The following is a 16,936-nucleotide window of genomic DNA, read 5'->3' as shown; positions in this document are numbered from 1 at the left end:
CCATTGCAGCTTGAGGAACTGCAAAATCAGGAGACACACTGCTAGAGCTATAAAAATCTCAGTAATCCCCAACATTTTATCAAATTTTAACTTCACTGGGTTCAGGCTTTTTTTTTTTTTCTTTCTTTTTTTTTTTTTCTGTGACTTCTGAAAATTTGGATTTGTGGAGATGTTTCTTCTACTGAATCCAAATTCTTTCTAAGGATATGCCTCCTGTAGCCATCTCTGGCAATCTACAGTTTTCCCAAGCTGAAGTCCCTAGAAAACCAAACTATGTGATTTTTTTGTGGTTAGCCAAGCCACACCCACTCTTTTTTTTATGATCTGTAATTGTGACCTGTCTCTTTTTTCACTTAGAATTTTTATTTTCTTCTTAGTCTTGATAGTGGGTCAAAGTTCCAATTATTGAATAGTTATCCAAGGTTTTCAAAAGTTTTGCATAATGAAAACACCTCAGGAAGTTTCATGTCGTTAAACCTTGAAATGCATTAGTTATTGTCATTCTGAAATATTACAATTATTGTGTGGTTACTTTACAGGAGAAGAAACATCTACACAGTATCTGAGGTCTCTGAGGTGTAAAAGAATGAGTTCATGCAGCATAAAGCTCAATTGTCTTTATTAAGAAAAACAAAAGGTAATTTAATAATTTGAAGAGTATCTTCTTTCCCCTTTTTTCATACGCTAGGTTACGATATTATGTGAACACTAGTGAGAGATTATTTTTCTATCCATCAGATTATATTATATTTTCTAACTTTTCTTTTTAAAAATTTTTAATTTTATGCTAAGTTTTAAAATCTTCTGGTTCAAATTTTGCAGATAAAACCATGCACAGGTTCTATTAGATCTGTGGAAAAGAACAGATAAATGGAAGAAATAGGCAAAAACTTTTAATCCTTTCTGATTTGTGGTTCCCATAAGTTTACCAGAGAGGTTTGTACCAGTGTGTAGCAAACTTTAACTGGAGACTTACTTTTCATACTTACTAATATATTATACAGTATTTTTCAACACTTTGTTCAAGAACCTAGCTAATGTTATCTTCAAGACTAAATAGGAGATTAAGGAAATCCATACAACTGTACAAGTTGTCTGTTTCAAATTTTATCATAATTTCTCTGAGCAGGCTTGCTGAATTTTTCAGCTCATTTCTGCACTTTTCAGCTCATTTCATCTGCACTTTTCAGCTCATTTCTGCAAAATCAAGGTTATTGATTGGAATCAATGTATGTTATGATCCTGAAATATAAAAGTTTAATGCTATCCATGAGCTTCTTAAGAACTGAATTAAGCTTCAAGAAACTGAGAGTTACAGGCATGCACACTCATTTCATTTAGATTTCTAATGAGCTCATATTTTGTGTGTGGGGGGGTTAGTAAAAGAAAATGTGGTAAATACAGTCTTGCATGATTCAGTCTTGAAAAATGTGTAGATGACAATTGGTGTTTTTTTCTGCAGTGGATTGTAATAACTTCAGGTTCTAAGAGGAAACCCAGGGGCAGTTTCACAGGGCAGCAGTGACATTGCAGCATTTTCTTGCTTTACCTTCCTGAGCAGCCACCTCTTGACTTCCCTGTGCAGTTCCATGCAACACTTCTGCTTTAGTGTGCTGCATGTGCAGATGCTTTTGCAAGAAGTGTGGAAGTGGAACAGCCAGCAGAAGCCAAGGACCATGCCTGTGTGCCTCTGTTATCTGTTTGTTTAGGTTTTTTTGGGCAGAGAAATGGAAACAGAAAAATTTGGTATAAGCATCATTTCCAGTAGCATGGTTCTATGAATCTTACAGTTGAAGAGTTAAATTGACAAAAAACTGAGGGAAGGAATTTGAAATTCAATAACTTTTATGGCTTTTTCAGCCAATTCTGACAGTTCCATATGTATATCAAAAATTGCAGTGTTACTGAGCTATGCTATTGAGCAGTTATTTATCTACCCATTTTTTCAGATTTTGCTGCTATTTGAGATTTTAAAATGACTTGATGAAACTATCTAACTTCACTTTCTGCTGGTGTGCATCAGAACTTCATTTCTTCTTTTGTTTTATTTCTTCCCAACTCATCCAGCTGGTCCTGTCTGGTTAAAAGGAAGTGAGTGCTGTTCTACTTCTTATTTGTGCACAGAATCACTTGTCAGGTTTGCAAGTTTTGCAACAGTTAAAGACCCCTGAAATCTCTTGATGTCTCATGCCCATCAAGTGAGGGTAGGATTTATAGACTTAAAATTACCAGAATTAAAATGAGTTAAGCCATGAAGTTGCCTATTAATAACAGTGATTATGATGTAACTTAAGAAAAGAAAACAAAAAGAAAGAAAAGGGCTTCATGTGAGAGAAATCTGGGTCCAGCTGAATAAGTCTGGGCCCACCAAGAGCATTAGTCTGAGCCTGACCCTTTGAACACTGTGGGCAGTGTGTTTTCCTGCTGCTAGGTGAGAGCTGTGGGCAAACTGAAATACACTGAGGCAAAGTTATTTCACAAAAGCTTGGGCTGAAGTTCACAAAGAGAGAAAAAGCAAGGAAGCTGTTCCAATACTGTGCATTTTTATATTTTCAGTACCTGTGAGTAGTAGCTGTTCACATAAATCTTGCTCAACCTCCTCTGACACAAATACTATTGCAAGAGCTGCATCTCCACTTAAGATGACAGGCATTAAGTTTGATTGTTTTGAGCAGATGAGGAAATCTGCTTTTGTAATGAAGGCTTCAGGCCAGAGGAGTGGGAAGCAAAGAAGAGGATCTTTAGGATGGCGTGAAGCAAAGGATGAATGTGTGTACTGGGGGTGGAAAGGGCTCCTAGCACACCTCTGCCCAGAGTTGTGTGTCATCTGCTCTGACAGAAAACCAGGGCTCATTTTTCATCTGTTGCAGGGACAGATGTATTAGGAAACACAGCTTGGTGTTCTTGCTGCCTGGCCTGGCCTCAAGCTAAACAGCACAGGTATTGCTAAGCTGGTTTTGGGATTTGTTTGTGGGTTTGTTTTTTGTTGTTGTTCTTTCCCCCCTGCCTTCCAGTGGAGACACTAATTTGGATTTCTCAACTTAGCCGTCTCTTCCTCCCCTGCAGTCCCTGATCTTTCAAGAGCTTCCTTACAGGAGCTGTTAATTGGTTGGAGGCATCAGAATTTCTCTGAGGGAGGAGAGTTACACTGACACTCTGTCCAGACAAGCACTGAGAGAGGGAGAATGTGGCTTGCAGCACAGCTGGAGTGAGCACAAGACTGGGAAATGCGAAATTCCCATTCTGTGTTCTGTTCAGGAAAAGAGAACTTTGCTGACATGTATTATAAATAAAGTATAGAGGGTTTTGCCTTCTGCTGTCATCTGTTTTGTTGGGACTTGAAGATTGATGAGCTTTTTAGTTTGCATAGACAAAGTACTGGAATGGGACTTGAATTTCAGATTCTGTTCCTAGATTTGTTCACAGCTTGTCTGTGACTCTCACGAACTTGCTTTATCTCTCTGGGCCTAATCAACCCTGATGTTCACTTTTTGAAAGATCTTGAAGGTTGACTAATGAAAGTCAAGTTGTAGATGGCAGGTGCGATTGTTTCTGTTCTGTTCTTTCCCTGTATTTTCTTCCTACTCCTCAGCTCTGAAACCTTTGTTAGAAAAAAGGGTTTTCTGAGCTGTCTAAACATCTTCCATCTCTGCCAAGCTGCCAAGGAGCTCTTGTGACAGTATTTGTCAGATAATAATGAGTAAGGCTTGCATGGAGAGGTGCTGTTCACAAATAATGAAGATATTGGAACCAGGAAAACTGTTTTCCCCCAAAACAATTTGCAGAAAGCTTCTCTGTAAACACCTGCCCCTACCTGCTTGATCTCACAATTACTTCATTTGTATTTTAGTCCTTAATTCGTGCACTTAAGTCCTGCAATTCACACACATTGATGGAGTTAATTTAAATTCTATGACTCTGCATTATAATGAATTGTAGCATCCATCTCTTTCTCTTCCTGCTAGTAATACATAGTCATCCCAGTCATCTCAAAATAAAACCAGTTGGTATATCTAATTTTATGGACATTTACCGACTTTTTGGCATCACTGGCATACAGTGAGAGCAGAACTAGAAAAAGCATGAGCTCTAGCTATTAGGAAGGAAAGTGACTGCTGTAAAATTTCCTCTTTTTGTTTTCCCATTGTTTTCGTTGTTGTTTGTTCTGTTTGGGCTGTTTGCTTGTTCAGTTTTGCCTGTTTTGGTGTTGTAAGGCAGTGCTGTTTAGGTGAAAGCAATGCAGACCTTGCAGCAGTGCTGTGGTGCTGAATGTCCTGATGATGTGGGAGCTACCAAGGCCTTTCAGTCTCCCTGGCTTGTGAAGTGCTGTGTAATCTTGGCAGTGTTCTGCAGTCAGCTGCAGAAGAACTGAACCGAGACAAGAATTTCATAAATGAACCATAGCACATACCCTTTTCTCACTGAAGTGTCAGGAAGAAATAATTAATGTTGTACAGACAGTTTTACTTCTGGCATTTCCTAATGTTTGAGTATTTGCAGCCTCAGCATTCTTTTTGACAATTTTCCAGAGCAGTATCTGTTAGCCCAGATGCTGCACTTGGAATGTCAGAAGCTGTGGACAGAACAGAAAATTTGAGCTAAGATTTGTTCAGATGAATTTTCCAGGGACAGAGGTTTAGAGACAGCCTAGGACCAACTCTTTCTTTCCTGGAGGACAGTATGGTTATTGCAAATATATTTGATATATATTGCAACTGATTCCTGAGCACTGGAAGAAATTTCTGGAATCCAACCCAGATTAGTTACTGTGTAAGGAAGGATTTATTTCTCCAGGGAAGTGTTCTTGCCCTTGTCAGCTGTGGTTGAGATAGGTGCCTTGAATGCTACTGAAGAACTTGGATGAGTTGAATAAAACGTGAAAAGAGCTTTCAAAACATGCGTGATGTCCTTTCTGCCAGGTGGTAAGTGACACCAGTGGATTATGCAAGTGGAGTTGTGAGGATGAGTTGAGTTTTTTTAGACAGCAAATCCTGAGACAGAATGACAGCCTGCAGGGACATTTCTGCTGTGAGAGGAGCAGCAGCCTCAGAGACAGCACAGGCAAGACAGCAGGGGTGTGGTGGAAACAGCAATTAAGATCAGTAATTGCCTTGTGTTTTTTCTGCAGGGCTGTGTATATTTTTGGGCAAGCAGTCAGCACAACGTGGAGTTCTTTGTCTTCTGCAGCCTTTTGCAGGTGTTTAGATTCACCTTGTCTGATGGAATTAAAGACATTCCTTTGGGGAGCACTGCACAGTCCCATCCCTCTAAGGTCTGCTGTTCTTCATAAGGCAGCCTGGTACCAATATCCCAAACAGCCTATTCCACCAGATGTACTCTAGAAATCTTCAAAGAACTGCTCCTCTTTGTAGGGATTTTTTTTTTTTGTGTTGAGGATGTCTTTGCATGTGCTGCTTCAGGTGCTGTGAATTAAAAATAAAGCAAAGAATTACAGGCTCTGGAATTAATTCTGCTGAGGTAGGCTCCTGCTACTGAGACAAGGCAGAAACTAATTCATAAAGCCTCATAGGGGACAAAACCTCAGCCCCAAAAAGGAGTTTAATGTGAGATCTGTTACACTTTTTGCCAATAGCATTAGTTATGTTTGATTCTTCACTGTGCTATTTGCAGTTCATTTGTATTGTTTACTGTGAAAACTCAAATTACAACGCTTCGTTGGTCTTGGTTCCCAAGTCTGCATCTCCACTCACTGTTGTACAAGGCTACTGGTTGCTTCCTTTTACCTCTGCCCCAAGAATGCTACCTGATGAGTATTCCTGCCCTCATCTGACAGCTGCAGCTTTGTACCTGAGTTCTTGGCATGCAGGTAGTCAGTGTTTTGAGTGACACATTCCTCAAACTGATTGCTCAAAGGGATGTTTCTGGCTGAGGTTCCCACCTTCTCTGACCCAGCCTCTGCTGGATCTTAAAATAATGGCATCTATTAGCATATTGCAGCATAGTGATGTATTAAATAACACTCAAGAATGGAAATAATCCTCATTTTCTTGGATCAGGAAGAGTGGTAGGAAAGAAGAGAGGGGAAAATTCAGAAATCTTCAATGTGACAGGGAAGAGTGCAGAAGAACAATTTCAACAGACAGATTTGTAGAAATTTTATAATACGAGTTTGGAAGTGTGAAATGATGATAAGTGTAATTCTCATATCCCTGGTTTTGTTTCTTCTGAGTGCACAGTTCCTGAATTTGCAATGGAAGAGTCGTGGATTTCCTCCTGGACCAACCCCATTTCCCATCATTGGAAGTGTCTGGTGGATAAACTTTAGAGCTGATCACAGGAGCCTGAAAAAGGTATGTATTTGCAGATGTGAACTAAAGAGCTATTGAGGCAAAACCTGGGAAAAAATGGTGATGGTTGTTGATAGGCTGATGTGGTAACAGGGAGGACCCTGAGAGAAGGTGATTTGTGGAAGTGAAGTGCCTAAACAAGTTAAGGTAAAAATCCTGCAGACAGTCTAATTCATATGAAAGCCTAATAATTTCATATGAAAGTCTCATTTGTATATGTGTGCAACTTAAACAGAACTGAACATAGTAATTTTGCCTCAGAAAAGACGGGAATCTTTTTAGGGGAATCTTTGGCCTTGAATGAAAAAAGTGATTCTCAGATTTCCTATCATAGGCATATATTGAAAATAATTTTAAACTAGGTGTCTTAAATTCAGAGGATGTGAAAAACACACCAGAATATTTTCTGTTCTCATGGAATGGAAACAAGATTGTATCTCATATGCAGCCAAATCCTTTCATCCATTGTTTCTCTGAAGTCCAGTCTGGGATGTGCTCTTTGCAGATAAACTAAAGATGTAAATGATGGTGAAAGGGAAGAAGTGATGGGAAGAATTAGGTCCATGCTAAGCCTGTTAATACAGATTCTTTCAGTTTTCAACATCCTCCACTGAGCCAAAATTTCATAAGAGAACCCAGTGTGTTAATATATTTTTCAAATTGCTGCCTTTCCTTATGTGCTAAGTGCAACTTGCAGGTCAGAGGGTACCTGGCTGCAGCTGAAGGGTGCTTAAAAAAAGCATGATGCTAAAATTTTCTGATGGGTACATGTTAAGGACTATGACAGGACAGATCTGTACTGGTTCTTGGTCTAGCATCAGGGACTTTGTCCTTGCAGAATACCCATGGCATTGCCTGAGAGCAGTCCCCATCAGTACCCAGAGATGGGATCTATGCTTAGATGCCTCAGTTGACAGTATTTCAGTATAAGATGGGAAGAGTTCTTGCCATTGAAATCTGCAGTACTCAGAACTCTAGAAGGGGAGTTACACCTGGAATTCATAATTTCAAGAAACTTCGGTGGTTGTCTGAGTCAATGAAATATGGAGTTGAAAAATGTAACCAAGAATGGACAGGTGAAATTTCACAGGAAACCTTGTACCAATCCATAAGTACTCAAGGACATTTACCCTATGGTTGGTATTGCAAAGGTAACCCAGGCCAAATTCTAGAAAAGGACCATTTATTCTTTCATTGCTCACATTTCTGTGGGTAGTGTGTTCCCAGAGAGAGCCCAGACCCTTCCTGTGGAAAGCACCCCCACCACAAAACACAGCCAACTGTCCCTTTCACTTCCTGAACCTCTGAGCAACGTTGTGCTGAAGACAGCAGCCCATCCTGTGTACATGTTCTTTGATGTTACTCCCATGGGTTTTTTTGGGCACTGATCTTACCTGCAGCTGGCAAAAACCTATGGCAACATCTGCACCCTGTGGATGGGTCACAGACCTATAGTGGTGCTCTATGGGTTCCAAGCTGTGAAGAATGGTCTCACCAACAACTCGGAGGATGTTTCGGGGCGACTGCAGACCTACATTTTCAACCAAATGGCAGATGGAAAGGGTAAGATGTTCATGTCTGTGGAAGGACTTCACCCTTGGCTTTCTTTGTCTCCTCTCATGTTTTTCCTACTGGAAAACCCTTAGTTCCCAACTGACTTTTTCTGTCTGCTCAAGGTGAGTTATATAATTCTGAAGCATCGTCCTAAGTGGTCTCCAAATCCCACTGTCACACATGTGTTTGAGAATCTTATCAGAGCAGCATGGGCAACATTCTTAGTGTTGTCTGCGTGTCTGATTTGAAATAATCCTGAGCCTGCAGCCTCCTTTGCAAGCTGAGACCAAAGTAAATCTTTATGCTCCCAGTTGTTTGTTTACAGTAAAGGCTGCTGTAAGGAAAGCACATACAGAACTTTGTACTTCGGAACAAGACTAGGTCAAAGTCACAGGAAGGTCAGTGGAGCTTTAAATTTATTAACCAGAGTGCTCAAAGTTTTGTATTGTGTTATCAGAAACACTGCTGAATCACAGTGGAGGGAGAATAAAGAGAGTGATGTGTTTAAAACAGGAATAATTGAACTTGTTTCCATCAGCCTCTTATCCAGAGAATGTACAGCAGATGCCTTTACACTCAGTCAGGATTTGTTTAATGTGAACTACAGTCTGGAAAGCTTTAATTTGTAATATTAGCTAATTTAAGTAGAGAAAAACCACTTAAAGGTATAGAGATGATTAAGTCTGGGGCCATTTCAGTCCATTTGGAAGGATCTGTATTGCCACTTTTTGTCGGAGTGCTGTGGAGAAAAGTAGCTGGGTTGTGACACTTGCCCTAAAACTTGCAATTCGTAGCAGAGATGGCTTTAACCAACAGCTGCAGCTCAGCTGCAAGTTTGTGACTGTGGCACAAATACCACTTGCCTATCCCTGGTTCCCAGGACAGCAGAAGGAATAGGGAAGAGTTGTCCCAGTCTTTAGAGAAGCAGCTGTCTCAGGGAGCGAGCTGCCTTTCCCAGGGGGAAGTGCAGGCTAGACTTGTGGAGGGAATTTCCCCACCAACCAGATTAAATGGTTCATGCTGGGTGGTCTCTGCTAGAGCACAGACTCACAGCAGAGCAGCCTGGGATTCCTTTCTGTCCCACGGGAACTCTTGATCTTAAGAAGCTCTTTGCAGTTTGGCTAAAGCCTATTTTTCCTCCTCGTTTTGGCTGGGTGGTTCCTGCCCTGGCTTCATTGTCTTTCCCTTTCAGAAGGGACCTTTTCAGGATGAGAACTTGATATTTGGTATAAAGATCCTGGTAGAACAGGATCCCTCAAAGACCAGAGACAGATGCTTCAGAAAAAATAGGACTAGGTTTGAAAGGCAGGTGTGTGAGTCCAGAGGTCCAAGTGGGTTTTTTGCAGGGATGGTAATGTCTTAACCAAGGTGTTTTCTCAGCCTCTAACAACATTCAATTCAAAGAACACTGCCCTGATGTGTCCCTCCTCTTTGAGTGACAGCATGATGAGATGACTCTTGCTGTGTTTATCTTCTACAATTGTATGAACTTCATTATGACATACAGTTCATTCTTGATGGCTAAAGGTATCTTGGTCTCAAACGGTCTCATCTGGAAACAACAGAGACATTTTGGAATTGGAACTCTCCGAAAACTGGGAATGGGGAATAAAGGAATGGAGCGTGGGATACAAACCGAGGCCCGTTACCTGGTGGAGTTCTTCAGAGACAAGGAGGGTATGGCATTGACACAGTGCTTGGGGGCAGACACAATACAGACTGCTTGACTCTAAGGGTTAACCCTACTTTTGTTACAGAATAGAGTGGATTTGGAGCACACCTTAGATTTGCAAATTTAGGATATGGTGCTAAAGAACTGCAGACTACACATTCTATGGCGTCTGCTAACAGACTGGAAAAAGAAACATGAAGGAATACAGCAGGGAAATCCCTGAACCCAAAATAATGACGTTTCTTTGCTTATTTATTTTTTGACCAAAAAACCCCTCAGAACCCTTGAGATTATTGTACAGTTGGACCTCAGCAGTTTGTATTTTGGGATCAACACCAAGATTGAGCTTAAAAAAGAAAAAAAAGAAAAAAGAAAGTAAAAAGGAAAGCAAATAAAAAATACAAAGCCAGGAGTTAAAGATTTGAGGTTTTTCTGTCCTCATTTTTGAGTGAGATTTATCTTTTGTTACATTTCCCAGTGAATTTTGGGTGTTTCTGAGTAACAGTATAAATATCATAGAGGACATCTATTACAAAATGTCACTGTAATCTTGTTCTCCTAAATAGCAAAGAAGGAAGCACTTTGAAGATCTTTTTCTCTGTCTGCAGGAGAAGCTGTGGACCCTTCCTTTCCCATTGTCCATGCTGTCTCCAATGTGATTTGTGCTGTGGTTTTTGGACATCGCTTCTCCCTGGAGGATAAAACCTTCCGCCAGCTGATTGAAGCCTTCAATTATATAGTGGCTTTTGGGAACAGCCACTTTTATTATGTGAGGATATTAATTATGAGATTATATATTAATTATTATAACATTACTAACATGCAACTTATTTGATTATTGGGCTCATTATTTGTTACAATATAATTATATCAGTGTGTATATTATTAAATATTGCATTATTGGATGCTGACAAATATTCTGACTGTGAATATGAACTGGACCTGCAATGCTTTGGGTTTGACATGATTAAATTATGAATATTGTATTAATAATCTTTATTAAAATGTCTTAGTAAAGGTAATATGCTTGGGATAATGACCTTTTCTGTAATGGAAATACCAGTATGGTTAAGGTGAAAAGATGATACTCTGTGAGAATTAAAGAGAATGATTTTTTGTTTTAGTTTGGTTTTTTTTGGTGCTAAGGTGATAGACATAAATGTTTATTAACATTAGATTTATTAATATTGATACATCTATCTGCAAAAGTAGATTATTTTGTTGGTGAATTAAAAGGGCAAATACAAATGGAGTTATATAGTAAGGGTGGGGAAAAATCTAGGGTGGAAACTGTGCTGTCCCTAATTTGTGATTTTAATGTGTGTTTGTGTACCAAACATTTCTTTTGATGCCACAGGATTTTTCTCAGAGAAATTAATTCAGCAGTTTAGCACCAAAAATGTCCATGCTATATCTCTATTACAAGGCTTCTCTGCAGTCTCACTAACTGCCTCTGTGCTGAATTCTTGCTCCCCAGATGTGTGAAATGTTCCCGTGGTTTGCAGAGCACCTCCCAGGACCTCTACATAAAGCAAGATTTTCCCGGGATTTTGTTCGCTCCTTTGTAAGGCAGGAAATCAAGAGCCACAGGGAAAAAGGCAGAATCGATGAACCAGAAGATTTCATTGACTTTTACCTGAAGCAGATAGAGAAAGTGAGTGATTAATACTGTACCTGACACAGATCCAACCATAATGAGTTCCCTGCCCCTTCCCTGCTGTTGTCTGTCCACAACATTACTGCAGAGCCCTGCAAGCACAGCCTAAAAACTCTGCTGCCAAACTCAAAATATGAACTTTGAATAGTTAGTTCAATAACTTGTTCTAGAAGTACAAATTATTTACCTTAGTTTGTTATCATATTTTGGAATCCTTCGTGATGGCTAGGCAGTAGGGAGGATCTTGTAAAGGTGCAGGTATTTAGATGGCTGCTGAATTCTGATTATTTTTTGCCTTGTATTATTTTTGTGCTTAAAGTGCTGTATGAGTATCATGACCATCTTAAAATGTTGTCAGTCTCTGCTCTGAAAAAAAGCCTAACTCTTTAAAAGGATCACATTATATATTAGACAGATTGCTGAAATCAGCAAATGTGCTGAAAATGGCATGGGTGGGATAAAACTACCTAGAAATGTGCTTTTCTGCTGTGGAAGTTAACAGAAGTCAACATGCCACTTTAGAAGGTAGCACAGCAGGACTTATACACCTGACACATTCAACAGCACCTGTAATTTAACAATATCAGTCTACTCATTTGAGTAAAGTCTTTGCCTATATCTGTGTTCTGCTCAAGTATCTGTATTTTCTTTGTCCTGTAGAAATCTTGTTCCTTTAGATACAGCAATCACTGTCAGTGCTGTTACACAGCTACACTCCATTTTACCTTTCTCACTGACACTTGTAGACTAAAAATGTCCCCAGTTCTACGTTTGATGAAGACAACATGGTGCAGTCTGTTTTTGACCTTTTCCTGGGTGGCTCAGAGACCACAGCCACCACTCTGCGCTGGGCTCTGCTCTATATGTTGGTTTACCCTGACATCCAAGGTGAGTAGCACACAAGAAACATGGAAATTATTAAAGTAGAGCAATTTTCTGTTATACTTTTTTTTTTTGGCTAAGATCAAGGTTTTTTTAAGATCAAGCTTACTTTAAAGACAATTTTTGAGCTTTGCTTTTAATAAAACAATGTAGTAAAATTTTTTCAGTCAGATTTTAAAATAATTTCAAGGATATTCAACTTCTGATACTGTATTGGATCCTGCTGATTTTTGTCAGACTCTTTCAGCACTGTAAGCATATAATGTAAGATACAGGCTGAAAATACACAAGGTGAAATAAGGGTTTGAGTTAGGGCAAAGTGATGCTTTTCTGGTATCCAGAATGTGTAATAAGGTTATATTATTTGAGTTCATTAACTGAGACATCAGTCAAATTTCTGTAAAATAGATATATTTATTCTAATGCATGGGAATGTTAAACAGAGAAGGAAGACAATAATGGGAAGACAAAAAGATGATCCAGAAATTCTGGACAAGAGCACAGTTGCACACCAGTTTTAAAATTTTTGAGTGGTTTGGTAGAGGATTTTCAGAGATGATGAATTACTAAGCCAAGTACATGTTCTTGACTCTCAGGCTGAGGGCTAGAAATTCTTTTCATGCTTGTGGTGCTAGAATGCTTGAAGAGCCCTCTGCACACACATGCACTTCAAATTCTGATCAATTATAAAGAAAAAAAATTCCTCTTAGCTTACTAGCCCAAGTTAGTATGAAATCTGACCCCAAACCATCTGAGACTGTATGAGGTGTGTTAGTAAAGATAGCAGCCCAAAGAGATTAACACTGGGTGATGATTTAGTAATATGATCCTAGTTCAGTTCTCAGCATTGCACATGTGTCAGCTTGATGTGATGGCTTGCTTGCAACACCCTCATTAGTGTGCTGTGAGTCTGTATTTACCTGAAGTAAAATCAACAGCTTAACTGAATTGATGTCTTAATAACTGTTATACTTACAGTTTTCTCCCCCTCCTTTAAATATAATGTTCCATAAATCTGCTGGGTTTGTGGAAAGAGGGTCTGAACATAAAACCTATCAACTAGAAAACAGAGTGTGGTAAAATCATAACTACCTGGTTATGATTTATACAAATCATACATTTATACAAATGCATTTGTATAAATGTATGATTACACTAATACATACATTTATATTAATATAAATGCATTACATGTATACATTTATACAAATGCATTTAAACTTTAGGATATGGTAAGTATAAATTATGAATATATTGTAATTTTTTCTATCATGACTATACCCCAAAAAGGAAATGAAAGCTGTTTCACCCAAAACAGCGTTCTTACATCTATAACGGATATTTAATTATTTTAGACAAAGTCCAGAAAGAGCTGGATGCTGTTCTGAGTCCCTCCCATCTCATCTGCTACGAGGATCGCAAGCAGCTGCCGTACACGAATGCTGTGGTTCACGAAATCCTCCGCTTCAGCAGCATTGTTTTAATCACACTTCCCAGAGAAGCTGTGAAGGATACCACTGTTTTGGGGTACCATGTTCCAAAGGTACAGATGTCCCCTCTGTTCCAATGATCTTTGGCCACCAGTAAATGTTTACCATTAAACCCTTTCCCCTCCAGCTCAGGACAGGAAGATCATTTCACTAGATTTAGGATACGGTGCTAAAGAACTGCAGACCATACATTCTATAGCATTTGCTAACAGACTGGGAAAAAAGACAGGAAGGAATACAGCAAGGAAATCTCTGAACCCAAAATAATGACGTTTCTTTGCTTATTTATTTTTTGACCAAAAAAAACCCTCAGAACCCTTCAGATTATTGTTTTCCCCTAATTATGTCATCTTTCATTTCTGCTGTCTTTCCATGTGCAGAATTATAGCTGGAATCTGTTTGTGTCCTTTTATTCTTGCTGTGTGAGAGACAGAACTCTGCCAACAGCCTCTTCCTTTCAGGGCACTCTAATCATGGCAAATATAGACTCAGCTCTTTTTGACCCTGCCTATTGGGAGACACCTCACCAGTTCAACCCCGGCCATTTCTTGGACAAGGATGGAAATTTTGTGACCCGAGAGGCCTTCTTGGCCTTCTCAGCAGGTGAGTGCACTGAAAACTGAGCCCAGGTGTGTGGGTTAGATGAAGCTGTGTTATTTTCATTGTGGAGAAGGCCAGAGGGGAGTGTAACCCTAAACTGCAGGAGCACATGGTTTTTCCAGCCCAGAAAATTGTTTGACTGCAAAAATAAGTTGTTTGGCAATTGTATAAACACTTGATCTTAGATTTTTGTGAAAATGCAGAGAAGGTAAAATGAGTAAAGTCCCAGAATTCCCAATCACTTAGGAACTTGAGTCTAAACACTGTTGCCCTTGCTCCTTCTCTATATATGCTGGGCTATGCCATTACAATGGATATTCTGTGGCAGGCTGCTGTGCTGGAGCTGATTTATTTTGTATAAATAATTCAATATTCATCAGTGCAGAGAGATGAATGGGAGATCCAGAAGCTGGATCAAATACATCCAGAAGTCTTTGTCTTTCCTGTGGAGTTTCTGGAATCACTCTTTCACCAGTGTGTGAGTTTATAGAAGCTTAAACAAACCAAAACTCTTGGGGATCATGCCAGGAGGGAATAGCCTGGTTGTCAGAGCTGTCAGCTGAGATGGGAAAATGTCAGGCTTAGGTTTCTGGTCTAAATTGGGCAGAAGAGGAATTGGTTTCTCACATCCAAATTGAATGGTCCGACCGCTGCATTTCAGAGTTTGTCACTGTCTCTGGGAGTTATATCCTGGACTGAGTTAATTGATAAATTGGGAAGAGATTTTTCTTTAACATGTTGTTTTCACTGAAACCATTATGTAGAAAAATGTTTCATCAGGTGTAGAATGTTCTCTGTCTTCTGATTTTTCACTGTTATTAGGGAAGATAAGTCAGCCTGTACTAAGCAGAAGCTGTGAGGGAACCTAAAGGTGCTTTCTTGTTTGTATTTGGAATCAAAAGACTGAAATTCCTTTCATGAAACTAGGGAGTCCTATAGATTAGGAAGGAAGAATGAAACTTCTGAGAAGCAGCATCTCTGGTATCTTTTCCATAATCTGGGCAGATCTTGCAAAGATGAATTGCAGACATCTCGGTTGTAAGTCCAGTTCAGTCTGAGATGAAATTGTCAAATTCAGCAAAGCTCTTTGTTTCGTGATGAGCAGTGCTCCTGAGAAAAGCTGGGAAACAGGTGCTGGTTGCAGACCTCAGTGGGGACTGACTTCTCTTTCCATTCACCCCTTGCAGGTCACCGTGTTTGTCTGGGAGAGGCTATGGCCAAGATGGAGCTTTTCATCATGTTCTGCAGCCTGTTGCAGAAATTCAAGTTCACTGTACCAGAAGGAGTTAAGGAAATCAACACAGACATTATCTTTGGGAGCACCATGAAACCCCATCCATACAAGCTCTGTGCAGTTCTGCGCTAGGTTGCTCAGCATTAGAGATTTAAGAGGCACAGACACAGGTTTGGTAGTGTGCTGGTATTTGTGCAACTTTATGGTTCTCATTTTTAGCTCGAATTCAGTGCAAATCTCTCCTTCTTGTGTTATATGTCTTAGAAGCCAGCCCTGACAAATACTCTGGTTTTCCTGTGTCTGGAAAGTGTCTGTATTTCATTTTTTTTTTGCTGTGTTACAAATGAAATAAATGTAGACAATTACTGCTCTGTCTGGTCTCACTAGAAACTCAGCAGACTCTTACTGGAGGGAGGAGGAGCATCAGAGCCAGGCTCTGAGCAGCCTTCCCCTACATTCTCAAATCCAGAATGGTGTGTGGGAATGCTGTTCCCACAGGTGGTGGCTCTGGACATTGCCAGAGCTCCCAGGTGTGGTTGCATGGGAGCTCAAAGCTGTGGAGGGGCATCTCAACTTGCTGGGAGCAGCTTTGTCTATTTAGCCAAGAGCCAGGGGCAGATGGGTGCTTGAGACTGGAAGTAAAAGAGAGACAGCAGCGCAACTCTTCATTTGGCTGTGAGGCTTGTGACTCAGGCCAAGAGCAAAGGCAAACCCCTCCTATTGCCTGCTGGAAGTTGCAGAGGGAAGCCCCACTGCTGGTGAAATGCAGTGGGTGGAAACAGGCAAGGACCAGTGGGCTGGCCTGGAAATTATTTTTTTTTTTTTGACATATACTGTTGTGGTGAATTTGAGAAGCATTTCTGTGAAGGTGGGAGTTCTCTCACACACCAGGGTTTGTAATGACAATGATGTACAGCAGATTAGGTTGGCCATGTCTCTTCATTGATGCCCGAAGCACAGTTCAGGGGGCAGCTTGCAGTCTTTGCAGTCTTGAGCAGCAAAGCTTGTTGCCTGCAAAGGAGGGGCAGGGTAGGTGACATTGATATAGTGTTCCCCAAAAGCTGTGGGAGAATCTAATCTCTTGAGAGTTTCCTGTGAGCAGAGGGGCAGCTGCACACAAGCAGCCTTCTGACTGCTGAGCTGAGCCTGCTGAGTCCAAATGCACACTGAGGCAAGAGCTGTGCAAGGTGCAGCTGGCAGGAGCAGTGCCCAAGCAGGGCTAGTGGATGGCAAGTGTCAGTAGCCACTCTCACTGTGACACTGGCCTTGTTACCCACCCAATAAGATTCAAAACCCAAGGTCAGAGTGAGGGTTACTGTTGCTCTACCAGCTTCCTTTCTTGAATAAAAGACTACAATTGTTATCACAAGCATGCTTCAAGGACTAGTTGGCATTGCCCTGTTTATCCATTGTGTCATAGGCTGAAAGGAAGGGGGAGAAGAGAATGGGCCAGCAAGAGTGAGAGGAGGAGGATTCACTTGTTAGAGGGATACCTTTCTGTTCTTCTGAGCTGTCAGGCAGCTCTAAGCCCTGCTTCCC

The 16,936-nt window shown here is 40.3% G+C and overlaps 1 protein-coding gene across 2 annotated transcripts; it reads left to right on the top strand.

The window, feature by feature from the left end:
• Positions 1-4,530: 4,530 nt before the first annotated feature.
• On the top strand, positions 4,531-15,741 carry LOC119704476 (cytochrome P450 2J2-like). Of its 2 annotated transcripts, none has more exons than XM_038145808.1 (10): positions 4,531-4,922; positions 6,198-6,311; positions 7,709-7,871; positions 9,390-9,539; positions 10,143-10,303; positions 11,012-11,188; positions 11,938-12,079; positions 13,429-13,616; positions 14,025-14,166; positions 15,351-15,741. In XM_038145808.1, exons 3-10 carry the CDS (start codon positions 7,745-7,747, stop codon positions 15,527-15,529), a joined length of 1,266 nt encoding a protein of 421 aa, XP_038001736.1. In that variant the 5' UTR covers positions 4,531-4,922; positions 6,198-6,311; positions 7,709-7,744; the 3' UTR covers positions 15,530-15,741. The 2 variants fall into 2 exon arrangements, with proteins under 2 accessions (XP_038001736.1, XP_038001735.1); XM_038145807.1 differs by having other exon boundaries at positions 5,129-6,311.
• The last annotated feature ends 1,195 nt before the right edge of the window (positions 15,742-16,936 follow it).

This window comes from Motacilla alba, chromosome 9 (genome assembly GCF_015832195.1).
Source record: "Motacilla alba alba isolate MOTALB_02 chromosome 9, Motacilla_alba_V1.0_pri, whole genome shotgun sequence".
Classification (NCBI taxonomy): Eukaryota; Metazoa; Chordata; class Aves; order Passeriformes; family Motacillidae; genus Motacilla; species Motacilla alba.
Note: the sequence above shows the minus strand (reverse complement) of the source record. Positions and strands in the feature narration are given on the sequence as shown.

What these genes read in the sequence shown, in the direction of transcription:
- LOC119704476 (XM_038145807.1), top strand. Translation starts at nt 6,144, where the DNA reads ATGATGATAAGTGTAATTCTCATATCCCTGGTTTTGTTTCTTCTGAGT. An exon ending in GTTCTTCAGAGACAAGGAGG is followed by an intron (nt 9,540 to 10,142) that starts GTATGGCATTGA and finishes CTCTGTCTGCAG; the next exon opens with GAGAAGCTGTGGACCCTTCC. An exon ending in TGGGGTACCATGTTCCAAAG is followed by an intron (nt 13,617 to 14,024) that starts GTACAGATGTCC and finishes TCTTCCTTTCAG; the next exon opens with GGCACTCTAATCATGGCAAA.